This window comes from Triticum urartu, chromosome 6 (assembly GCF_003073215.2).
Source record: "Triticum urartu cultivar G1812 chromosome 6, Tu2.1, whole genome shotgun sequence".
Classification (NCBI taxonomy): Eukaryota; Viridiplantae; Streptophyta; class Magnoliopsida; order Poales; family Poaceae; genus Triticum; species Triticum urartu.
Genome location: NC_053027.1, coordinates 513,748,056 through 513,773,915, shown reverse-complemented (window position 1 = coordinate 513,773,915; position 25,860 = coordinate 513,748,056). Strand labels below are relative to the sequence as shown.

Genomic DNA, 25,860 nt, shown 5'->3' with positions numbered 1-25,860 from the left:
CCAGAAATTCGGGGCCCCGGTGCGAAGAGCAAAATGGGGCCCTGAGATTTAAAAAAAATATCATAACTCAAGCATAATCACTTAACTGTATAATTAAATTTATATTATTTCGTATAATGTTTAGAAAATTCTCGAATATCAATGCAAAATATCAAAACCAATAAACTGACCTCATGCTCTATTGAAAAATGGCATCCGTCTTGTGTTTATTGAAATGTAATCTTTAATTATATCTTCACCTCTAATTTCTATTTCTTCTTACGATTTAAGGAACAAGAATCATACTTTTTTCTAGAACTAGAATCCATGACTGTTTCTGTTTATGAACCACCAAACAAAAATAATATCAATGCATTTGAACTGACAAGCTCACATGAAATATAGGCTTGTATAGATAGTTAGTTAGAATCAGAAAGAACCTTGATTTTCGACTTGGACGACAGGACGAGCAACTACTGAAATTCTTGAATATGTGACAACTTCTGAACTTCAACAACTAGACAAAAAATCGTTTCAAAACATATCAGTACAATCCTAATACAACTTATGCAGTTTGTATCAAGACTAAGAAAAGGGGAGGATCGTACAGCGCAGGGCACCGGGCACCGGATGGTCTTCGTCTTCTGTTCCTGTTAGGCGGCACGGCAGTGTCGGCCGGCCGCCGGCGTAGTGGCGTCTCGCGCTCGCAAGTTCCCGTGCAGTTCTGCTTCCGCCTGTTTCGCCCGTCGCCTGGCTGCAAAACGATCGCCACCGATTCAGTCGAAGCGAAGATGAGATGGAAAGCGAAGCGATTAGGGAATAAGAAACGGAAGTTACGGGGTACGTGCACTTGCTACGCTGGGGTTGCCGTTTCGTCTACGATGACTAGGATCGATCCACGCGACGAGGGGGCAGCTCGTATGGCTCGTGGCCTTGAGCGGATCAGGCCCACGAAGGCTCAAACGAGTTTCAGGCGACACACAGAGGAAACGTTCGGCTAAAACTGATTTTTTTAGACTTCGGACATACATATATGGACCCTAATTGGGGCCCCAGGGATTTGGGGGCCCTGTGCGAGCGCACAGCTCGCACAGTCCCCTCAACGGCCCTGCTGTCCGTGCCGATCCAAACGGATGACGGCGGACGAAATGGGTCGCATAATTGGAGTTGCTCTTATAGCATATTTTTCTACTTGAAACTGACTGGTTAACACCTGTTCCAACAACCTACCGCATCAGGAAAGTTACTGGAAAAGACTAAACTTGTGGAACTATACTTGTATTTCAAGAACAAACACCCTGATGCATCATATAATTGGCCGCACCCGGAGCAGGCCATGTCTCTTCAATCTCTCTGTGGCGCAACGTAAATTCGTACGTACATCCCCGTCCTCTTCCGTGCTTTCCCGGTCGTCTCCGGGCACTGCTGTCCGGTGTAGTACGCCCGATCGCATCACCGCTCCCCATCCATCCGTCCGTCCGTCTCCAAAAATCCAAACTTTCACCGGCGAGGGAGGGAGGGCGAGGGAGGGAGGGCGAGAGCGAGAGGAATAAAAAGGACGGGCATTGCTTCCCTCAGTCCACCTCGCTCGCTCCTCAGATCTAATCATTATTTAATCCTTTTCACCTCCAGCGCCTCGCCACATGAGCGCTCCTCCCTCCTCCTCCCCCTCCCCCGCTCCGATCCCCCAGCCCGCCGCAACCCTAGCCCCCGCCGGCATGGGCGGCGCGGCGGCGGACGACGACTCCTCCGGCTCGCCGCCGTCGCGGATGTCGGACGACGACGACGACGACGGCGGCGGCGGGGCGGGAGGCGGCGACAGGTGGGCGCCGGATCTGAGGGGCTGCGGCAACGGCGGGAGGTGGGCGCCGCCGGACCAGGTGCTGGAGAACGTGCTGGAGAGCGTGCTCGAGTTCCTCACGGCGGCGCGCGACCGCAACGCGGCCTCGCTCGTCTGCCGCTCCTGGTACCGCGCCGAGGCGCAGACGCGCCGCGAGCTCTTCATCGGCAACTGCTACGCCGTCTCGCCGCGCCGCGCCGTCGAGCGCTTCGGGGGCGTGCGGGCCGTCGTGCTCAAGGGGAAGCCCCGCTTCGCGGACTTCAGCCTCGTGCCCCACGGCTGGGGCGCCTACGTCTCCCCCTGGGTCGCCGCGCTCGGCCCCGCCTACCCGCGCCTCGAGCGCATCTGCCTCAAGCGGATGACCGTCTCCGACGACGAGCTCGCGCTCATCCCCAAGTCCTTCCCGCTCTTCAAGGAGCTCTCGCTCGTCTGCTGCGACGGCTTCACCACCCGCGGCCTCGCCGTCATCGCCGAGGGCTGCCGGTGCGGTTCTCTTCCCTTTCTCGTCTTTGGGTATCAACGAACGTATCAACTTTACGGGCTGGGACGGTATCGTACTGCCATTGGCGCATTTGTTCATTTCTCAGCTGCATCATGCCATTCCCCGCTTTATTTAATGTGCACGCCTACTCCTTTATGCTTTTTTCGGTTTTATTGGTCCGACTTTGCCCTGGATCAGAATCTGATCTAGGCTACAGTAGCTTTTATTGCCGCGCCGGGTTCTCATCCCTACACGTTCTCTCAAAGCTAGATCTTTATTGTTCTTGAGCTCTACTCAGTTCGTGACACTTGGTAGTGCCACACTCGAATCTTTGCCGTTAGTAGCACTCAACTTTTGATCGTTTTCTTGTCATGGTTATGGCAAATAGTTCTAGCAAACAAATGTCTCAAACTATGATATACTAGTACTCAAGAGTGGTATCATCTTATGGATCGTTGCATTTATTTTTTAGGCATCTTCGGGTACTGGATCTGACTGAAGATTATTTCCATGAGGAGGAGAGCGAGGTGGTGGATTGGATCTCCAAGTTTCCAGAGAGCAACACGTCGCTGGAATCGCTTGTATTTGATTGTGTTAGTGTCCCATTCAACTTTGAGGCCCTGGAGGCACTTGTTGCACGCTCACCAGCTCTGCGTCGTCTGCGCGTCAATGATCATGTGTCGATAGAGCAGTTGCGTCGTCTCATGGCAAGGGCACCCCATCTAACTCACCTTGGCACTGGATCATTCCGATCTGAGCCAGGCCCTGGGGGTGCTTTGTCTGTGTCTGAGCTCGCTACCTCTTTCGCAGCGTCCAGATCACTTGTTTGTTTGTCAGGTTTCTTGGATGCCAATGCAGCATACCTCCCAGCAATCTACCAAGTTTGTGCCAATCTCACTTCCCTCAATTTTAGCTTTGCGGGTCTAACTGATGAAGAGTTCATACCAGTTATTCGCCACTGCGTCAATCTTCGCACTTTATGGGTAACTATTTTGTGAATTTTTTTTGCCGTCACATTGATAGATATATTGGTTTATGTACTTTGACATCAGGTGTTGGTGTTCCAATTTCTTATTGTAGGTTCTTGATACTGTGGGTGATGAAGGCCTTAGGGCTGTGGCTGAAACATGCTCAAATCTCCGTGAGCTACGTGTTTTTCCTCTGGATGCCACTGAGGATTCTGAGGGCTCAGTCTCAGATATTGGTCTCCAGGCAATCTCAGAAGGCTGCCGAAAGCTCGAATCAATTCTCTACTTTTGCCAGCGCATGACAAATGCAGCAGTAATTGCTATGTCCGAGAACTGCCCTGACCTTTTGGTGTTCCGCCTCTGTATTATGGGCCGCCACCGCCCTGATCGGATTACCGGGGCGCCCATGGATGAGGGTTTTGGGGCGATTGTGATGAACTGCAAGAAGCTCACCAGACTCTCAGTCTCTGGCCTGCTCACTGATAAGGCGTTTGCATACATTGGGAGACACGGAAAACTCATAAAGACTCTGTCTGTTGCCTTTGCTGGGAATAGTGACATGTCTCTTCAGCATGTGTTTGAGGGGTGCACTAGGTTGCAGAAGCTCGAGGTCAGAGATAGCCCTTTTGGCGACAAAGGATTGCTCTCTGGCCTGAACTATTTTTACAACATGAGGTTCTTTTGGATGAACTCATGCAGGCTAACTGTGAAGGGTTGTGGGGATGTAGCTCAGCAAATGCCTAATCTGGTGGTTGAAGTAATGAAGGAAAATGAAGGGGAAATGGATACCGTTGATAAGCTGTACCTGTATCGATCGTTGGCAGGACCAAGGGAAGATGCTCCATCATTTGTCAACATCTTGTAGTACTGCCATTGAAGAAGTTTGTTGTACGGTCATGTTTGTTCTACTATTCCCGATCATTGCTGTTGTATTCCTGTTCAAGTATTCCAGAGCCAGAGAGGAAGCTCCCCGCGGATGATTTTGAATTGTGGGGAATTGAATGCATCATTTAATTAAGCAAACCATCAATTATTCTTCTCTGGGCTGATTGTGTCGAGACTTGAACCTGTACGAGGTTTCTTTGATGTATGTACCTTGGTGAGGCATCTCATCTTGTGAGTCACTGTATTCCCAATGGAATCTGAGTTATTTTCCTGGCCAGCACCAGACTGATGCCTTTGTTGTACCGTAGTTGAGTTGTCGGAACCGATTAGTGATTGCACAGAGATTGGCTGCAGGTCGACTCCAATTCGGCAGCAGAGATTTTACATGGTTCCTTTTGCCCTCAAGTCTCCAGCCATTGATGTTTTGCCATGTACTGTTCAGTCTATCTGCTCAGACGAAGGAACGGCATTATCTATGTTGCAATGTTCCATCAACTTTTTTGCCTTGTATTTTAGATTATCCCAGCTACGATAAATTTTCTCTTCCCATTTTTTATAGTTTCCTCAACTTATTTTTGTAGATCAATGTAGACCACTATCACTTTTCCTGGTCACAACCTTCTGCTGTTATTAATCAAGAAGATATTGGATGATGAAATTCAGTCAGCATCAATTTGTTACCACGTTCTCCTTGCTTTGTTGCCTGTTCATTTGCCATGATCATGCTAGTACTTTGATTATGACTGCTCTGTTGCTACCACCACAGCAATAAATGCCCTCTGCCTGTGTATTGGCACATGATAAGGACATGACCTACTAATGATTTGATCTCAAGAGTGGTCCTTGGTCCTTGTTTCATGTAGATCTGCATGACATCCACTGTCAGATGGTGATCTGCCTTTCCACCCTTCTCCTCTGTAGATCCCTGGAGGGTTCAAAAGCTCAAAGCTCCCAATGGGCAGAGCCTGCACCTTCCACAAGGCAAGAGGAAAAAGGTAATGGTTTTACTCCCTGACACATTAACATGTACTCTTATGTTCTAAAATACTCCCTACGTCGCAAAATAAGTGTCCCAAAGTTGTACTAAAGTTGAGACACTTATTTTAGGACGGAGAGAGTAATTGGCTAGACAAAGGTGTGTGCTGATGATTTGTAGATCTCTGCCTTCCCTGAGGGGGCTGGCTGTCACTGGATTCTAGCTTGTTATGACTAATCCAACTCTTATCCTGGTTCCAAAAATACCCACAACTTGAATCAAAACCAGATATTTGTGTCCAAAAAAGTTTCTTCAGCTTTTGTTGAAGCATTGCCCAGTTGGTGCTAATTCAACAGTCACTACTCCCTCACTTTACTGGCAGTACTAAATATTCATCACATATCCTTATAAGCATCTTATGAAGTCAGACCTGATGTAACCCAAGTCTAGATAAACACAAGCCACAGTTCTTGTCCATGTGCAGTGGACTCTTATCCAGAGTTCTCTGCTTTTCCCCCCTCAACTCCGAGCCAATCAATCGGTCGCGGAGTAGGAGCCGCAATGATTCTGTTTCAAAACCCTTTTAGGTTTACTTGGTAGTTTGGCAGTGTCAACCATTAATCTATCCTCAGCATCTTATAAGTCAGCCTTAACACTACGCAAACACAAGCCACCTTTTCTTGTCGATGCGACACGAGGCCCTTATCCACTAATTGTTTCTCCCTGCCTTTTGCTCGACTGAAAGCTGGAAAATCAACTGGGGAGTAGGAAAACAGTGGAGCCATGATCATTGTGCTCCTAAGCCTTTTTAGGTTTGCTTGGTAGTGTCAACTGTTAAATCTATGCTCGGCATGCTACTAGTCAGCCTTGGTCCTTGGATGTAACCCCAGCACTATGTAAACACAAGGCACCTTTTCTTGTCGAATGTGAAATCAAATGAGATCCTTATCCATTAATTTTCTAGAATTTCCTCAACTTGAAGCCAGGAGATCAGTCGGGAAGTAGAAAAACAGAGTCGCCATGCTCGTTTTTTTTCCTTCCAAAAATCCATGTAGATTTACTTACCAAACGAACAAATGTTGTTGCCATAATATTTGCTCCTAGATCTTCCTCAAAGTTGAGTCACTTTTTGGGACAAAGTAATCCCTTGGCTAAAGCTGTGGATGAAAACCAAAACAGTTTTGCTAAGTCTCGGTCGACTTAGACTTCGTTATGTCTCAGTCGTGCTATATTCCTTTGATCTTCCATGAAGATTCGTACAATAAATTTCTTTTCATTTTTTCCTTTTCCTTCCTAAATACTATATCACTTGACCGAGGCATGGTTAAGTCTCAGTCGGCTGAGACATAAACACACCTAAACCAAAATCCCTGTTCTTCCATGATATTTCTACTATATTGATTCCAAAAGGAAGAAATGCTACGTCGTCGAAAGATTATTTTTGCGAGAATACGTCGTCGGGAAGGTCACATCAACTTCTCCAATGTTCTGCTACGGCACGTCGCATATCCAACCCGCTTTTCACTTTGTAGTATGGCAGGGAAAGGAAAAAATCTCGCAAGTAGCCATCCGAAAATCAAGAGCACAAATCTTTTGGACAAGTCTCTACCAACGAGGTCATGTGGTGCGCGGGCAAAGAACGTGAAACCTCCAGGCGCGAGTCGCTGTCTTCCTTGCCAGCCACCATCCGCCCGCCCAGAGGAAATCAATTATTGGGACGAGACAGAGCAGCTTACCGCCCCATGATCGATAGCAAAGGCCCGCGCGACGCCACGAGACGGCGACACATATGCCGCCTACGCCGTGCAGCACATGAGCTAGGAGTAGATTTTCATGGCCAAAGTCTACCGAGGGCCGCCGAATCGATCGCCGTCGACGGTCAGTCGTCGTCCCACGCAAACCCCTCCCTCTCCGTCCGCTCTTTTATCGTGGCGGCGAACCTGTCGTGATCACCGTCACCACCGCAGCTGATGTTCTGAAACATGTGCTGGTTTGCGAAGACGGGACGAGCTATCGGCCGGCGTTGGCGCGAAGTCATTCAGAAAGCTCGGCCGATCGAGGCTGAGCTAGGCTCGTGTCATGCATGTGCCTACCTACATACCTGCCTGCCAAAGCGGCCCAGATCAGATCTCCCGGCGATACGAGTGGAGAGCAGGTGAGTCGACCACGTGGGGGCGGGCAAAACTATCGATCTCTGCGTGATAATAATATATAAACAGTACCCGTGCGCGGCTCCGGGCACGATCGAGCCAGGACACGGCGAGCGACACGCGTGCGTGGTCGTCGTCCGGCGCAGCAGAGAACCAACGAGGCCGGCCGGCGCGCGTCGTTGCCGATCGACGCCGGATGCCATGGCATGTCATGGCCGCGCGCTGCGGAGAGCGAGCGATGCCGGTGGGCGATCGACGTGCGCCGGGACGAAAGATCGGAACGTGATCTCGGGCGACGCGACGTGCTCCGGGGCGGGGGCGGTGCCGACGGCGGCCGGCGCGTGGCAACCTTTTGGGCCGCGTTGCGATCCGTCCACCACCCCTCCGCTCTTTCGCCTTTCACCCAACAGTGCCACGATATATGCTCGAATGGACAACTGACAAGGGAGGGGAGAGGGGAGGATCGCCGGCGCTACAAGCACGAGACGCTCCTTTCGCCTTTACATATACGGTAAGGAAGAAAAGCCACCCGCGACGTTTCTTTCGCACGTGGAAATGCGCCCGGGGAGGCCTTATCCCGGAGCCTGAATGATCTCGTGGTATCTCTCTGTGAGAGGAACGGGTGCTTGAGCAGCTCGGTGAGAAGGCCGGCGGTGGCATCGGTCCTGCGAGGGCGAGGTCCTCTTTGGTCACTACCGGGGAGGACAATGGGGTCGGAATCTGGTCTTGTGTTGGGCGGGGAAGAAAAGAAAAGAGAGAATTCCTTATTTGACCCTTTTTTAAAGTTTGGTTTCTTACTTGGCCCAAAATAAATTTTTTTCTCTATTTGACACCTAAAGTAATTTGTGTTCCTTATATGACACTTCCGTCCATTTTAGACACTAGCGGTGTTAAGTGTGAGGTGAAAAGACCGTTTTGCCCCTAATGTATTGTGTAACCATTCCGGATGTAGTAAAAAAGCAATCAGCTCATCCATGTTTTAGGGATGTTCAACTAATACTGTGCATATTGTATATGTATGCTTCAATATTTTGATTAGTTAATCACGTGCGAGTGCGGCTGCATAGTGGATGGCCAGCAACGTTGAGGCCGCGATGACGTGTGTATGCTCATGGTCACCATGGTGCGTGTGGATGTGCGCGTGCATGTCACGTGGCCTTAGTGGTCTGTTGAGATTCCGGCGAAATGTGTAAATACACAAGCCGTGCTTGATCGATTCTTCTAGGAGACAACACGCACACACGTAGCAAGCTAGCTACCGAAGCTAGCAGCCTGCTGGATCGATCTTGAGGCTAGGCTAGTTATGCTATGTATGTGCGTATACTATAAACTACCAGCCGCTGATTGATCGGTATTGCCGACTAAGGGCATCTCCAGCCGCTGGCCTCCCAGGGGACGCCTAAAATCGCCGTTTGGGGGTAAGCCGGTGCAAATATTGGGCCTGGGGCGAGTTGGTCCCCAGCCGCCGGCCCCAGGGCCGTCCCCAGGCACGTTTTAAAATAAAAGAAGTTCGGCGAAGTTCGGCTTAAACACGGTAAAATTCGGCCAAGCACGATAAATTTCGGCCAAACACGATAAATTTCGGCACATTTCAGCGAAGTTCGCGGATTTTCATTACATGGCACATATACATAATAAACTAATCTAAAGGAAAAACTGGCTGAAGTCGCCGCCATCGTCGTCGTCGGCCTTCTCCTCCTTGACGCGGGCGCCCCCTGCTGGACCCCTGCCCGGCGGCGCCATGGCGGACTGGTGGCGGCGCATCGTCGTCGTCATCGTCGTCGCTGTCGCAGATGACGACGACTCCGCCTTCGTCGCGGCCGCGTCGACGCTCCGCGAAGCGAAGCAGGGCGGCACACTGGCGCTCCTTCGCCTTCTCCAGGCGCTCCTTCTCCATCGCTATGGAGTCCCTGCGCGCCCATTCCAGGGCCGCGTCGTCGTCGTCGAGCTTCGTCGTCACCGACGCGGCCGGCTCCTTCTTCACCGGCGGGAGCCCCGGCTCCATCTTCACCGGCGCGAGCCCCGGCTCCGTCTTTGGCTTGACGAAACGCGCAGGAGGAGCCGACGAGTAGGCACGCCGGCCGCCCTCGTTGATGACGATGCCGGCGCTGCGAGTGCGCCGGCCGAGCAGCGTCTCCGCCGCGGGCTCGGCCTTGAGCCGAGCAGTGCCGGAGGAGTGCGATGAAAATCGGGAGGAGGAAGAAGAGGAGGAGGACCCGAACCTCCTTGGCGCCCATGGCCCGGCGCGTCGGTGCTGCACCGGGGCGGCCGCCCTCGCCGGGTACGCCAACGGCGGGTCGTTGCCGCCCTCGAGGTACGTCAACACGCCCTCGAGTGTGCGGCCGGGAACGCCCCACCACAGGTGGCGCCCCTCGCTGTTCTGCCGGCCACCAACCACCGGCGCGCCGTTGATGGACGCCAAGCGCTGCTGCTGGCGGCGCTCGAAATACGCCGCCCAAGCCGCGTGGTTGTCAGCGGCGTACTGGGGGAGGGAGAGTTGGGCGTCGGTGAGGGAGGCGCGCATGCCCTCGACTTCTTCGGCGAAGTACTTCGGCTTTGCCACGGCGTCGGACAATGGGGAATGGGCACTCCCCTGGCGCTGAGCCTCCACCCCGTCGGCCCGGCGCGCATGTCCGGCGGCACCGGGATGTTCGCCTGGAACAGGAGCCAGGACTCCTGTTCGCGGAGCGAACGGCGGCCGAAGCCGTTGGCCGCCACCTCGTCTCCGGGGAAGCGTTCCGCCATGGCGACGGGCTCGGGAGAGGTAGAAAGATAGAGGGAGGGGCTGGGCGGCGGCGCTCGAGAGAGGTAGGGAGAGGGAGGAGCTGGGCGGCGGCGGGGGGCGGGGCTGGTGTGGGCACAGGCGAGTGCAGGCCACCGGCTATATAGCCGCGCCGCACCCGTGTGTACGCGTGCGAGGGAGGGGAGGCGTCGGCGCGCCGTCCCGTGACGCGCCGCCCGTGAGGAATCAATGGTAAGGCTGACCGGCGGCAGCCTTGGCATTGATTCCACGCGGGAACCGAGGCCGTTGGGGGAAGACGAGGCGCCGTGTCGCTGACGCGGCGGGCCCGCGGCTGTTTCGCGCCAAAACAGTTCGCCCCGGTGCCCCCCAGCGTGCCGGGTTCGGCCTGGGTCCGCCGGCGCTGTTTTCGGCCCAGGCCGGCGAAAATCGGGCTCCTGAGGACGCGACTGGGCCGTTTTTTTGGCGCCGGCGTGAAAAATCCGCTTGGGGAGACCTTCCTGGGGACGCGGCTGAAGATGCCTAACTAGCTATGCAAGTTTACCCGCAAAAAAAAACTAGCTATGCATATACATGCACAACATCCGTTGAACATCCATAAAACATGAGTGGATTTTTTTCTTTTTATTATTACATTCACGATAGTTATATAATGCACCAGGGACAATATGGTCTTTTCACCTCAGACTTAACACCGTTAGTGTCTAAAATAGACGGAAGTGCCATATAAGAAACATAAATTACTTTAAGTGACAAATAGGGTAGAAAATTTTATTTTAAGCCAAATAAGAATCAAACTTTATGAAAGGTTCAAATAAGGAATTCTCTCAAAAAAACGAGGCGTTGACTGTACTCTCAAGAATGAACGAAGGGTGGTCGCCGATGAGACGCGTCGTCGGCCTCCTGCTCCCGGCGCAGTAGGGTCACGAGACTTTTTGATCGGATCCAATTCTATTTCCGTCTTTTTGAATCCAATTCTATTTTCCGTCTTTTTGAGTGGCCATGCGTGAAATGTCACGTTCGGATCACAGGAAAACTGGGGAGTGTCCCACAGAAATACAAAGAGGGATGCCAAGCATGTGTTGAAAATATTAGCACCTTTCCAATCTCTACTCCTAATAAAGCAGTTGGTAGTCTCCGCCAGTCAATTTTCGTCCCACTATTTTTGTCTGGATTTTTTTCGTAGGTTAACCTTCGTAGATTTTTTTTCGTCTGGTTTATTTTTGTCTCACCTTCCATTATTATATCCTCACGGTGATTTTTTCACTCTCCCATTAAAAACTTTTTTAACATTTGCAAACTTTCCTAACCATGCATGTCACAAACGGGCAGGTATTGATATCACGTTACAAACAATAAAACCCATTTTCATGGAAATCAATTCAAATCCTAATTTCCTAACACATTGATTCTTACCTTTTCTAATCTCTACTCAGTTGGTAGGCATGTCACAAACGGACAGGTATTGATATCACGTTACAAAGAATAAAACCCATTTTCATGGAAATCAATTCAAATCCTAACTTTCCTAACACGTTGATTCTTACCTTTTCTGATCTCTACTCAGTTGGTAGGTGGTATCTTCGCTTCCTACTCCCAAACCTCGATCGCACAATCCCCGAGGATTCCCCACGATTCTTGCACGCACAAAAGAAACAAGCAAGAAAAACCAGCGTGACTGAAACCTACGAACCTATGTCCCTCTTCCTCCCCAGCTGCGAAGCGAAGGCCGGCCGACCGCCAACCATCGCGTGCGCCTAGGGTTCTCGATGGAGCCTGCGGCCTCCATGTCGTCGGCGAATAGGCGAAGGGCGGCCTCAGAGCCCTGGAGCTGCAGCTACGCGCGGAGGACGCTCGAGACCATGCTGGAGCAGTGCGGTTATCGAGACGATGTTCAGGAGTGCGAGGACGGGAATCCGGGCTAGGGGCGGACGGCTGGGCGGCGACATTCAGCGACGGGGAGGGGCCCCCCGGCGCCGGGGTTGGCGTATCCGAGGGCAGTCCACGTGGCTGCGGCGAGGGTGGGCTCATATCCCGTTCATGGAGCTCTCCCGGCAACCGCCGCCCGTTTCCCATCTCTTCCCGATCCGGCGCCGCACCATCGTCTCCTATCTCTCCCTGAAGTCACGATACTGGTGGTTGCCAGGGGCTCGATCCAATGAAACGCAGGATGTCGGACACTCCAGTGCGGATGCTTGCAAGGGCGTGCTGGCCCTCGCTTGGAAGGGGATGAGACTGTCAGGAAGTTAACTTGGTTGGCGAGAGACCAGGCACAAGATGTGGTGGAGTGGAGACGACGGAGGTTATGGTTGGTGTGGAGATCACGTGCCAGCTGCTGGGAGGATCACGACGACGGCCTGTGTGCGTTCCAGGCATTGGGCTGGGTAGCAATGCAGGATGGCTATGCGACTTCCATGGCGATGCAGACGGAACAATCAACGTCAGCATGGCCTTGGTTGGCTTGGGAAGGCTTCAAAAACTGTATATCGGTTTCATCTTGCATTTTTTCTCTTTCACAAGTACATGTTCACTGATTCTATTTTTTAGCTGATGTTCTTTTGGTTTTAATGATGCATGAAGGTGTGACAAAAATGATTAGAAGTAATATACACTGACATTAGGTTTAGCATTGGGGGTAACTTGGTAAGTAGTAACATCTCTACTCCTAATGGAGCAGTTGATAGTCTCCGCTGGTCAATTTTCGTCCCACCACTTTCGTCCGGGTTTTTTCGTAGGTTAACCTTCGTAGATTTTTTTTCGTCGTTTTTTTTGTCTGGTTTATTTTTGTCTCACCTTCCATTATTATATCCTCACGGTGATTTTTTTCACTCTCCCATTAAAAACTTTCTTAACATTTGCAAACTTTCCTAACCATGCATGTCACAAACGGGTAGGTATTGATATCACGTTACAAACAATAAAACCCATTTTCATGGAAATCAATTCAAATCCTAATTTCCTAACACATTGATTCTTACCTTTTCTAATCTCTACTCAGTTGGTAGGCATGTCACAAACGGGCATGTATTGATATCACGTTACAAAGAATAAAACCCATTTTCATGGAAATCAATTCAAATCCTAACTTTCCTAACACGTTGATTCTTACCTTTTCTGATCTCTACTCAGTTGGTAGGTGGTATCTTCGCTTCCTACTCCCAAACCTCGATCGCACAATCCCCGAGGATTCCCCACGATTCTACACGCACAAAAGAAACAAGAAAGAAAAACCAGCGTGACTGAAACCTCGAACCTATGTCCCTCTTCCTCCCCAGCTGCGAAGCAAAGCCGGCCGGCCGCCACCCATCGCGTGCGCCTAGGGTTCTCGATGGAGCCTGCGGCCTCCATGTCGTCGGCGAATAGGCGAAGGGCGGCCTCAGAGGCCCTGGAGCTGCAGCTACGGCGGAGGACGCTCGAGACCATGCTGGAGCAGTGCAGTTATCGAGACGATGTTCAGGAGTGCGAGGACGGGAATCCGGGCCAGGGGCGGACGGTTGGCCGGTGACATCAGCGACGGGGAGGGGCCACCCCCGGCGACGGGGTTGACGTATCCGAGGGCAGTCCACGGTGGCTGCGGCGAGGGTGGGCTCATATCCCGTTCATGGAGCTCTCCCGGCACCGCCGCCCCGTTTCCCATCTCTTCCCGATCCGGCGCCGCACCATCGTCTCCTATCTCTCCCTGAAGTCACGATACTGGTGGTTGCCAGGGGCTCGATCCAATGAAACACAGGATGGTCAGACACCCCAGTGCGGATGCTTGCAAGTCGCTTGGAAGGGGATGAGACTGTCAGGAAGTTAACTTGGTTGGCGAGAGACCAAGCGCAAGATGTGGTGGAGTGGAGACGACGGAGGTTATGGTTGGTGTGGAGATCACGTGCCAGCTGCTGGGAGGATCACGACGATGGCCTGTGTGCGTTCCAGGCATTGGGCTAGGTAGCAATGCAGGATGGCTATGCGACTTCCATGGCGATGCATACGGAACAATCAACGTCAGCATGACCTTGGTTGGCTTGGGAAGGCTTCAAAAACTGTATATTGGTTTCATCTTGCTTTTTTTCTCTTTCACAAGTACATGTTCACTGATTCTATTTTTAGCTGATGTTCTTTTGGTTTTAATGATGCATGAGGGTGTGATAAAAATGATTAGAAGTAATATACACTAACGTTAGGTTTAGCATTGGGGGTAACTTGGTAAGTAGTAACAATTTGTGGGTTCAAGCCACGCACCAGCACAAGGATGCCATGCCGAGGAGTGTCGGATGTGGCCGGACCTCCAGTTTTCAAGGAAGATGGCGGGCGAGCCTCCACATCAGGGAAGAGATGAGGGGCTCCGGGGCACTTGCCAAGGAAGCTTCTCTTTGTAGTTTCTGTGTGCCAAGTTTCATTGGTCGGTCTGTATATTTTTTCTGAAAGCAGTTTGTGAATTCTGAACCTATTTGACTAATACTGAAGCCATCTCTTGTTTTCACTCCTTCTGAACCTAGCAAAATGACCTGCTTGGGCCGAACGAGGACATGGGCATGGTGGTGGATATAAGAAGCATGGCAAACATTCAGCTACAGAGGAACATTATGAAAGGTATGTACGGTAACTCTAGCCATGCATGGCCACACACTAACATATGTTTTGCATGGTTGCATATGTTCTAACCTAAACAAAATTGTTTACTGTGAACTGAACAATGATGCATCGTGATACAGAGGTTGGAGAGGCTGGAGGAGACCATATGCCAGCACAAAGCGCATCTTGATGGCCATCAATATGAGGAGCTGGACCCACCCACCAGTTTTAATAAAATCAGACCCGTAAATCCGGCTAATTGCAAGCATCGGGTACTTGTTAGCTATCAATTAAATCTCTTGTCCTGCAAGAACATGTACTTATTTGGATGAGAGGACTGTAGCACGACTCAATGAAGAGCCAGATCGACCGTCCGCTCCCAGCGCACTCCCCGGTTCTGTCGTGCTCCCCGTGCACCAACCATCCAGTAAAGGTTCTGAGTTTAACATCTTTTCAGGAAGAAATTATCTATTGATCCACATGTTTGTATTTTGGCAGACATGAGTTAATTTATCATCTTTTAAGGAAGAAATTACTAGAGAGAAGAAAGCCCAGTTTTGCAAGTAGTGACAGTCCAACATCATATTGACAAATCTGGTTTCTCTTTCCATATACATAAGTGTATAATTTGTTTTGATTAAGAAAGAAATGTATACATGTTTTTTATATATGTATCTCCCCTGATCTGTTTGTAGTAAAACCGACTTTGGTGTTGTAGTTTTCCTCATATTTTAGTGCTATAAGTACTAACTCGCTTTAGTAGCAATATTTTCTACTCAGGTAGATGCTTGTTTCTGTCCAACCATGGACCTATTATATTGCTTTGTTGTAAATTATTAAGCCTAAAACAATCAATGCATTTCCTGCAGCCTATCTCACGCAGGTAGATAGGTGTTGCATTCACAAGCAAGCCACTACGCGCGATTAGGCTGTTCAGATTCTCCTGTGGTGTCGAATTGTTTTGGTTTGTACTTTGTTCTCTTCGTTTTAACTGCTATCTTCTCTTACCTCTTGCAGACTAATGTTTCCTTATGGGAGAGCTGCTAATGGTGAGCGATATTCCTTGGGTCATAACAAGATATGAGTTGAACAAGTACAAATAAAGGTAAATGGCATATTTTCACCGCAAAAAATGGACACTCTTATCATTTGCTTGTCTTACCACAATAATTGGTGCGCTTGAAATTTCAGAAAACGAAATATGTATGGCAGTTTGATTGATGCATTGATGATGTAATTATATGGCTAATATATGAGATAAAAATAGCTACATGGAGGGACTTAATTTGGAGTTTGTTATGGTTTGTCCCATGTGATGGATAATGGATCAGTAGACATACTCGATTGGTTACTTCCAAGTAGTTTGGTTAGTACGGGAGGACCTTGGAGGGAGGTTTGGTGTTGATTAATATGTGTTAGTGACCAAGAGTTAGGATGACACTGTCTGATATTGCCGGATCCTTCTATATTAGAGCGAGGTTCATGTGTCCAGTTCATGTGTTGTTTCCTCAGCCCTTACCGCCATGGTTTTCTCAAGTGCAACCGCAAGCTTAGTAATAGCAAGATAGTAACAATATTTTTTTTCGAGGGTTGACATGATTATGAATGTTTGGGGAATTCTATTTTTGTTTCTACCTGATGATTAACTGTTCGCAAGATGTGTGTTTATTTTTTATTTTTTTTGTTGGTAGCTTACCAAGCGGATCGGACCACTTGGTAAGATGTATGTTTATTGACTATGTGGCGGTGAAAACTTGAGAATAGGAAGGGATTTAGTGTTGGGGAACGTAGCAGAAATTCAAAATTTTCCTACGTGTCACCAAGATCTATCTATGGAGAGACCAGCAACGAGGGGAAGGAGAGTGCATCTACATACCCTTGTAGATCGCTAAGCGGAAGCGTTCAAGTGAACGGGGTTGATGGAGTCGTACTCGTCGTGATTCAAATCACCGATGACCAAGTGCCGAACGCACGGCACCTCCGCGTTCAACACACGTGCAGCCCGGTGACGTCTCCCACGCCTTGATCCAGCAAGGAGAGAGGGAGAGGTTGAGGAAGACTCCATCCAGCAGCAGCACAACGGCGTGGTGGTGATGGAGGAGTGTGGCAATCCTGCAGGGCTTCGCCAAGCACCACATAAGAGAAGGGAGAGAGAGATGCAGGGCTGCACCAACGAGAGATCGAATCGCGTCTTTTATGGGCAGCCCTAGGCCTCATATATATAGGGAAGGGGAGGGGCTGCGCCCCCTCTAGGGTTCCCACCCCCTAGGGGGGCGGCAGCCCTAGATGGGGATCAAGGATGGCGGCCAAGAGGGGAAGATGAGAGGGAGGCGCACCAATATGGGCCTTAAGGCCCATATCCCTTAGGGTTTGCCCCCTTTCCACCTCTTAGGCGCCATGGGCCCTTGTGGGAGGCGCACCAGCCCACTAAGGGGCTGGTCCCTCACCACTCTTAGCCCACGCAATCCTCCGGGGTTGGTGGACCCCCGGGACCTACCCGGTGGTCCCGGTACATTACCGATAAACCCCGAAACTCTTCCGGTGACCAAAACAGGACTTCCCATATATAAATATTTACCTCCGGACCATTCCGCAACTCCTCGTGACGTCTGGGATCTCATCCGGGACTCCGAAAAATATTCGGTTACCACATACAAACTTCCTTTATAACCCTAGCGTCATCGAACCTTAAGTGTGTAGACCCTACGGGTTCGGGAGACATGCAGACATGACCGAGACGTTCTCCGGTCAATAACCAACAGCGGGATCTGGATACCCATGTTGGCTCCCACATGTTCCACGATGATCTCATCGGATGAACCACGATGTCAAGGACTTAATCAATCCTGTATTCAATTCCCTTTGTCTAGCGGTATTGTACTTGCCCGAGATTCGATCGTCGGTATCCCTATACCTTGTTCAATCTCGTTATCGGCAAGTCTCTTTACTCGTTCCGTAACACATCATCCCGTGATGAACTCCTTGATCACATTGTGCACATTATGATGATGTCCTACCGAGTGGGCCCAGAGATACCTCTCCGCTTACACGGAGTGACAAATCCCAGTCTCGATTCGTGCCAACCCAACAGACACTTTCATAGATACCTGTAATGTACCTTTATAGCCACCCAGTTACGTTGTGACGTTTGGTACACCCAAAGCACTCCTACGGTATCCGGGAGTTGCACAATCTCATGGTCTAAGGAAATGATACTTGACATTAGAAAAGCTTTAGCATACGAACTACTCGATCTAGTGCTATGCTTAGGATTGGGTCTTGTCCATCACATCATTCTCCTAATGATGTGATCCCGTTATCAACGACATCCAATGTCCATGGTCAGGAAACCGTAACCATCTATTGATCAACGAGCTAGTCAACTAGAGGCTTACTAGGGACATGGTGTTGTCTATGTATCCACACATGTATCTGAGTTTCCTATCAATACAATTATAGCATGGATAATAAACGATTATCATGAACAAGGAAATATAATAATAATCAATTTATTATTGCCTCTAGGGCATATTTCCAACATTTAGCATGGTGAAAGGAATATATTGAACTATTATTGTTTTTCATAATATAAGGTATGCCAACCGTATATATTTTCTCAACAAGGAGTTAAACACATATTGAGGATGGTAAAAAGCTTTGCTTGGACCTATATTATGAAATTAAATTATTGGAAATTTCCCTTGGGTTGAAAGAGTAGTGGACTTCAATTTCTAGGTCTGTAATTACAGAAAATTTATGCACTTGTGTTGTTCACTTTTCCATGTTTTCTTCAGGCATTGGGCAAGGCTCCTCCTGTGTGGACCGCGAGAGATTTAGAAGGCCGAAATGGTTCAGGCAATTGTCGACCATCCAACTTATCGAGAGATTTAGAAGGCCGAAATGGTTCAGGCAACTTATTGGGCAAGGCTCCTCCTGTGTGGACCGCGAGAGATTTAGAAGGCCGAAATGATTCAGGCAATTGCCGACCATCCAACTTATTGAGACCATCATGGATTCCAATCGAGTTATTTGTGATATCCAGAATATAACCCGACACAAAGAGTTATTTGTGATAGAAGTACATGCATTTGCAAAAAATAGATAATGCATTACTCTTATATTCTACTCCCTTTGTAAACTAATATAAGACTTTTTAGATCACTAAAGTAGTGATCTAAAAAGTCTTCTATTAGTTTACAGAGGGAGTAGTATGCTATCTCCATATTTTTGAGATTCTTAAATTATCAAAAATCCACCTTTAGTGAAGGCATTGCTATGCATGATTATTTTATGAAAGTTAAACCTACACCATAAATCGACGACTTGATAATTTGTTATATTTGTTGGAAACTGACCGTGCGGAGCATAAAGTCACTTAGGTGAATCGGGTATCTGAGACGAGGAGCACAAGATACCTTATTCCACAAATTTTGAAGTTAGAATAAGTTCATGGTGTGAAACAGGATGATGCAACACACACACACACACACACACAAAGGTGTGGTTCGTATGTGGTCTCACCCATCTCGCACCACAAGCACACATCTGTAGGCCCATACATGGTCCACATTTGTTGGCCCGTGGCAAAGCACAACATGCATCCATGAGCAATTGGTGGCTATATTTTATTGCATCGGGAGCAAGAATGCGTTTTACTGTTCTTACCAACGGATTATATGCACCAGTGTATATCTGCAGAGTCACCTCTCTTCAGATTGTGTAGAGGAGCTCAGACCAATTATTAGAATTTAAATTGCATGTCTACTCCAATACACATCAAATTATTAGTTTTTATGTGTGCACATTGTATATTCTGCAGTCTGCAACATCAAATTATTAGCTTTTATGTGTGCACACTGTATATTCTATAGTCTGCACACATCTCAGAAACGTTCGGGTGCCTGTTTACTACTCCTTCCGTAAAAAAAAATATAAGAGTGTTTATCTAAAAGCTTCCTTCCATGTACTTTTGGCATAGTTTAGATTTTTGTGTCACCTCTCCTTGGGAATTAGGGGATGTCCTACATGTCAAAGCATTTCTGGTCTAATCCTAATCTGCCGTGTTTTGGAGCTTATGAATTTCTTAAAATTCATTTACTTAAGAATGCAATCTTCCGGTGTTCACTGATATAACGTGTTGTCTTTTGCATACTTTTTGTAGTTTCAGTAAGATTGATCACATAGATGGTTCTACATAGATAGAGATATCCACTTAGTGCACATCTGTTGAGATTCAAAAGGTAATTGACATTAGTTGAGATTCAAAAGGTACTTGATTTTTGTGAAAATTATCGGTTCATCTTGTGCCCATTTGTAGACTTTTTCTCAGTTTTTTTAAAAATATATGTATGTACAAGCTGAATTCAGGTGCGGTACAAGCCATGGTGCACTATATACTTACCAAGGGTGATGTGTTGTTGGTTGAAAAATTGCCGCAGTTAATAGCTTCGGCTTAATATTTGACACGGACTTGAACCATTTGCAGTGTCATTGTCAAGCTGATTATTGCTATGGAGAATGAAACATCCATGCTATTGATGAAGAACAATCTCACAAAATTGGATATATCTTCTTGTGCTATTATTGCTGAAATTAAGAGGCGCACTATAAGTCTAAGGAATTGTCAAGCTTTGTGTACCTTATAATAGTGGCACCCATGGATGCGTGAAGTTGAGTAATATTAATACTACTTAATCGTTGACGACATATATCCAGTTAGCGAACGATTTGGTTGGTTAAGGAGACACAATGACTACCGAGAAGAAAACAAGTGAAAGAGAGTCTTTATTTGTCGATGTATGATGGAAATCAGATGCCCACCTTGCTTAACACATATTTTCGAATTAAAAGAATAATTTGATCAATGTTTCTATGTTTTTTTTTATTATGTGGCAACACATGGACATTTGGCTTTTGCCTGTTGCAACGCACGGGCATTCCACTAGTTAATCTAATCCATGAGTAAATATAAAGCACGACAAATAGGTATTTATCTTATGCGATATCTAAGCATGTGAACACGTATAGTATATAAAATCGCTACAAAGAACATATACATGGCCAACATATGAACAAGCAAATAAGGAATGAACGAGTCATACCTTTCCAGTTTGCCAAGCCAACACGACATCGGCAGCGGCAGCCTCGGCATCAGTCGAGGTTTTCTTCTTGGCGGCTTCGTCATCAGCCATGGAGTCGATGCAAGCAGCACAAAGAGATGAACAATAGATGATGGCTAGGATTGTGCGAGAGGAAGTGAGTGAACTGATTTAGGGTTCACTCCACTAGCCGGCGCCTCTTTATATAGGCTCAGCTCAGCTCATTCCGGCAATCGGCGACGCACGTAGCGTACGTTTCGTGACGAGGCGAGACGGTCGGTGAAGGGGCACGCGTGTACAACTATTATTCTCAAGCTTTCAATGGCATGTGATAGAGTAGCCCTTATAAAAGGGTCTTATTCTTCTTACTCCTAGTTCTTACTGTAGGAGTATGACACTAAATTTCCCACCACTTGCCGATACCAACCTGTTTTGGATATATTTGTGCCTTAAGTCGTTTACATAAAACTAAACCTGTTTTAAACTTGGTCGCAGCGGCCTCCTTTGTGGAGTTTGTGGACACGTAAGGATGATTTTTGTTTTCGGGTTTGGAGAACTGCATCCTTGCGAAAAAGAAAGTGGTTATCTTCTTCAATGGAAAGTACTCTGCGACGCCTTCAGCGATGTATCCTTCTGCTGGACGGGCGCAGGGGGCAACTTCTCAGGATTGCTTGGAAGTGACCTTCACCTACGCCGGGCTACCAGTAGTCAGTAGACGCAGCGCTTAACCCTGAACTTGTAAGCGCTTTTCATCAGACATCCGTTTGGTTACCTGATTCACTTCTGGTATGGCTCGAGAACTATGTTGGTGATATGGCTTCATTAAATAAAAATGTAGCCGGGGAAAAACTCTTTCTTTTTTTTAAAAAAAAGAGAATGATGAGTTTCACATGTTTTCGACCTGAAGTGGTTTTCACAGGAATATTTTTATTTTCCTATTGAAACTGTATTCTCTACTTCCCACCCAAAATTGTACTCCTCGAACGAACCCTAATTCTTTTGTACTCTTATAGAGACAAATCATCTACTCCCTCTATCCCATAATGTAAAAGCTAGGGTAAAAACCACTCTTATATTATGGGACGGAGGGAGTAATTTGTTTTGAATTTTGATGTTGGTCTGCCTGACCCTTAACTTTTAAAGGGCCCATCCCTCTAAAGATCCAAAACACAGCAATCAGTTTTTGGCCGAGGACTCTTGCTAACACATGGTCTGCATGGCTTTTGCAAGATCAAAAACAAATCAAATCAACAAACCCAGCTAAAAGAACTGAAACCGGTCAGTACAGAGTTCCATGAACTTGTGATCACACACAATCCTTCAGGCCAACCTGTCGACACTGCCAAACAAGAACAGTTGAGGATTTCGGCATCAACTCCTCCACCAGAGAAGGTTTGACAACAAACCGCCGATGATCTAACAAACAGAATTTCAGAGCAAGTTTTAAGCCACCTGTACAAATGAATAAAACAAGCACAAGCAAGGTAGAAGGGCATTCTTCTTCAAACATCTCCCTGCTTATTTTGGAAAACGACCACAAACTCATCCAACCAGTAAGCATGATAAACAAGAGATGACACATATGCCCAGTTCAGCCAGATATATTACGACTTCGATACAGCTTTGAAATTAACAGGGCATGGATGAGCCTATGTAACATGTGCAACGACAAAGTTCATGGATCCCGTCACAAAGATACACAGCATACAAGCATCGTAGGATCTAATAAGTACACCGTTTAACACTCCGGTTGAAATAGAACAAGCAGCCATATCACAGCAACTAAAGCATCAGGTTCTTCCTTCTGCAAGAAAGATCATATTCTCCAAAGAAATCCTTCAGGATGATATTTGCGTTCTTCCTTGTGTAAGAAGGATCATATTCTCCAAAGAAATCCTTCGGGATGATATTTGAAAATGCACTGAGGACATGAAAATTGCAGAAGATAAATGTGCACTGCAAATACCTCAACGCCCTCCTCTTTCGAAGTTAATGCGAGACCTCCCAGACCCCCCACCCTCGTAATCATCCCTTGAAGATCCACCACTTGCCTTCATAGTTCCTCCGCCACCAATCTTGTCCACAGCTTTCTTTCCCTTCTTCACCTCAGTCAAGAACTGATCAAGACCAAATGGATCAGCCTCCTCTTGCTTATCAAACTCCACGGGTCTATCTCTCTTGCCAGCCCTCTCTGGAGCACCGGTAAATGCCTTGTCAGGCTTGAACCTCTCTGTCTTCATAACCTTCTCCAACTGTTCGTCGGCATCACCACCATACACTTCAGAATCACCATCCTTCTTGGGCCTGTAAAGTGAGGACATACTGGACTGTGCTGTGAAGAGGCCCTTCGAATACAGGTTGTACTGATCATCAGCACCAAAACCAGAGTCCATTCCCTTGTCCTGGTTAAAGAGCCTCTGGTCATACATGACTTCCCCGGTCTTCGCACCAGTGTGTGCCATACCCAGGGCCACCTTCTCACCAACGTCACGGTCCCTGTCTCTAGTGAGCTTACTCTTTTTATGCGTTCCAGCAGCCTCCTTTGCCTCCAGCCTCCTCTCCCTCTCCCTCTCACGCCTCCGCTCCTCACGGATCCTGTCACGCTCAATCCTCGCCTCCCTCTCTTCTCTAGTTTCCCTGCGCTGCTCACGTGGCTGCTCCAAATCCATATCTGCATCCCCATCATCAACAACCCTCTCCCGCTCTCTCTCCCTCCCACCTCCGACAGGCATACCTGTAGATGGAGGTGGAGCACCAGACCTTTCCATGCGGGCCTTCTGTGCAAGTGCCCTCAGCTCTTGCTCCTTCCTCTCCTTCTCCTTTAGCATTAGCTCCCTCTGCACCTTGGAGCGCATCTGCACTGCTTCCCTCGCCTTCTGCTCTGCAACATACAATGCTTCTGAAAGCTTTGCAAAGTTATCATTAATCTGAACCTCCTGCAGCCCCCTCCCATCAGCTGCCAACCTCTTGTCGAGTGGGATTGTGTAACCCTTTGGATTCTTCCAATTTGAAATGCAAGGTGGGATCTTCCAATCCTGCTGGTCCTTCACTGTGACGGGCCGTGGTGGCGAGTGCATCACCGGCACAGGCGGCGACCCAGACGCACGGGGCACCCGCTTATGCTTGAACTTTGGTGGGTCAAGAGGATCCGAAGCCATCTCCGACATCCTAATAATCCTCTCCTTGGCACCTGAATTGAACGCTGCCGACTGCTGCGACGGCTTATACTTGATGAACTTTGATTCCGAATCATGCGTCGGAACGTTCTTGGGCTGGGCAGCAGAGAGGCGGACGTTGACAATCTTCTGCAGGGCAGCTACGGTCCGCTCTTTGGTCTCCTCGACCTCCTTGTCGTACTCCTCGTCCTCGACGGCTTCCGAGTCGGCCGTGGCGATCTTGGGCACGATGTCGCTGTGCTTGGAGTAGACGATCTTCTTGGCGTTCTCGCCCTGCTTGACGACGGCGTCGAAGGCGACGCTGCCCTGCGCGTCGACGGTGAGCGCGAGGATCTTGGACCCGCCCTTGTCGTCGCGGCGGCCCATGCCGAGCGGGTACTGCGCGAGGAGGATCTCGGGGAAGGCGCCGCCATCGCCGAAGTCCTCCGGCCGCCGGGGCACGAAGCCGGTGCGCTTGCCGTAGGGAGGCACGGGCTTGGCGGGGCCCGCAAGCTTCCCCGCCGCCGCCTCCGCGGGCTCCCCGCCGTACCGCTCCTTGAACCACGGGTCGCTGCTGTGGTCGTAGAAGGTGGACGACGACGTCTTGGGCGACGGCAGGATCTCCCTGAGGGTCCCCATGGCTGGTGCGGCGGAGTTGCCGCGGATCTGGGCTAGGGTTCCGGCGAGTCGCCGGATGGGGATCGGGGATCGATGAGGAGAAGCTAGGGTTTGGTTCGACTTGTGGTACCGTATTATTTTGGGGAAAAGGGATAGGGAGGTTGCCAGGAGCCTGGGTTAAGTAAGTCGGCAGCTGGGTGGGCTGGCCCTTGTTACGCGGACCGACTCTTCCTGTGACTCGGAGAAGGCCTCCCAAGTGCAATTCGGATATCAGGCTTCAGGACTGGGTGGGCTGGCCCATCTCTTCTTTGTTGGATGTTATTAGGTTTCAAGACAACATATCAATCTTATCTAGAAGTTCTAAAAAAAAATCAATCTTATCTAGACTCAAAAGAGGCTTGTTTCTCAAAAAAAAGTAGACTAAAAAAATAACCAAATCTTATATCTAAAAAAAGGTATCAATCTACACTACTTACAAAAGAACAAACAAAATCTTCTTTAAACACACCCAACAGAATATACACAGACTAATTACCACCGCATGATTAGGCCCACTAAACTCACCTAACGGCTAGCCATATCCTAAGGAAAACGTTTAAATTAAGTCGGATGATAACTCTCTCCCGTAAGCTGCTCTTCCCGTGCTACACGTGGCGTTGTGGGGCCCACCCACCACTCCAATCGCCTACACCTTATCTTCTTCCACTAAACATATCCTCCACCGATTCTTTTCCTTTCCCTTCTCTTGTTCTAAGCAGTTTCACCGCAGCGGAGGAGGTGACGGTCGTTGGCCCATGGCTGATTCATCCTCACGCTGTCGGGGCTGCAATGGAGCTTCAACGGAGTTGCATCGCAGCATCCCCGCACTCCACCGCAGATTTTGCCGTCGTCGCAGCTTCCGCCATGGCTGCCGCATGCTGCGTCGCAGCATCCGCTGTCATCACCGGCGATGCAATGAGTGCGCCCGTGGCTGCAATGAAGGGTCGTCGTAGCTCCGCCGTCAGCCGTGGCTGCAATGGAGCAGCGTTGGGGTCGTTCGAGCTTCATCGTGGATGCAATGGAACTCCACTAGAGCTACAATGGAGCGCCGCCGGGATGTAATGGAGGGTCGCCGGGGGTCGTCGGAGCTTCTTTGCTGCTGCAGTGGCGCTTCGCCGCGGCTGCAATGGAGCGTCGCCGGGGTTGTTTGAGCTTTGTCACGGCTGCAATGGAGCTCCATCAGAGCTGCAATGGAGAGTCGCCGGGGTTGCAATGCAGCTTCGCCGGCGTCGACGGTGCTTCCATGGAGCTGCATTGGAGCTTCGTCGGGGTGTCGTCACTGCTGCGTTGAAGCTTTTTTTGCAGCCGTCGGTGCTACCATGGTGCAACCCCTCGGTGAGTCTCGGCGCTACGATGCAGCGGGACGCCGAC

The 25,860-nt window shown here is 49.0% G+C and overlaps 2 protein-coding genes across 2 annotated transcripts; one reads left to right on the top strand and one right to left on the bottom strand.

Moving 5' to 3' along the window:
* Nucleotides 1-1,521: 1,521 nt before the first annotated feature.
* On the top strand, nucleotides 1,522-4,836 carry LOC125514703 (transport inhibitor response 1-like protein). Its single transcript, XM_048680046.1, has 3 exons — nucleotides 1,522-2,302; nucleotides 2,773-3,283; nucleotides 3,381-4,836. The coding sequence occupies exons 1-3, from the start codon at nucleotides 1,623-1,625 to the stop codon at nucleotides 4,131-4,133; spliced, it is 1,944 nt and encodes a 647-aa protein (XP_048536003.1). The 5' UTR covers nucleotides 1,522-1,622; the 3' UTR covers nucleotides 4,134-4,836.
* Nucleotides 4,837-22,251: 17,415 nt separating this feature from the next.
* Nucleotides 22,252-24,617, bottom strand: LOC125514702 (SNW/SKI-interacting protein A). Its single transcript, XM_048680044.1, has 2 exons — nucleotides 22,679-24,617; nucleotides 22,252-22,598 (listed from the first exon to the last, which is right to left on the bottom strand). Exons 1-2 carry the CDS (start codon nucleotides 24,469-24,471, stop codon nucleotides 22,460-22,462), a joined length of 1,932 nt encoding a protein of 643 aa, XP_048536001.1. The 5' UTR covers nucleotides 24,472-24,617; the 3' UTR covers nucleotides 22,252-22,459.
* Between the last annotated feature and the right edge of the window lie 1,243 nt (nucleotides 24,618-25,860).

Bases quoted from the DNA above. Each gene is read 5' to 3' on its own strand.
- LOC125514703 (XM_048680046.1), top strand. From the start codon at position 1,623: ATGAGCGCTCCTCCCTCCTCCTCCCCCTCCCCCGCTCCGATCCCCCAG. The intron at 2,303-2,772 runs GTGCGGTTCTCT...TTTATTTTTTAG, and splicing joins GTCATCGCCGAGGGCTGCCG to GCATCTTCGGGTACTGGATC. The intron at 3,284-3,380 runs GTAACTATTTTG...TTCTTATTGTAG, and splicing joins TCAATCTTCGCACTTTATGG to GTTCTTGATACTGTGGGTGA.
- LOC125514702 (XM_048680044.1), bottom strand. From the start codon at position 24,471: ATGGGGACCCTCAGGGAGATCCTGCCGTCGCCCAAGACGTCGTCGTCC. The intron at 22,599-22,678 runs GTCTCGCATTAA...TCATGTCCTCAG, and splicing joins GAGGGTGGGGGGTCTGGGAG to TGCATTTTCAAATATCATCC.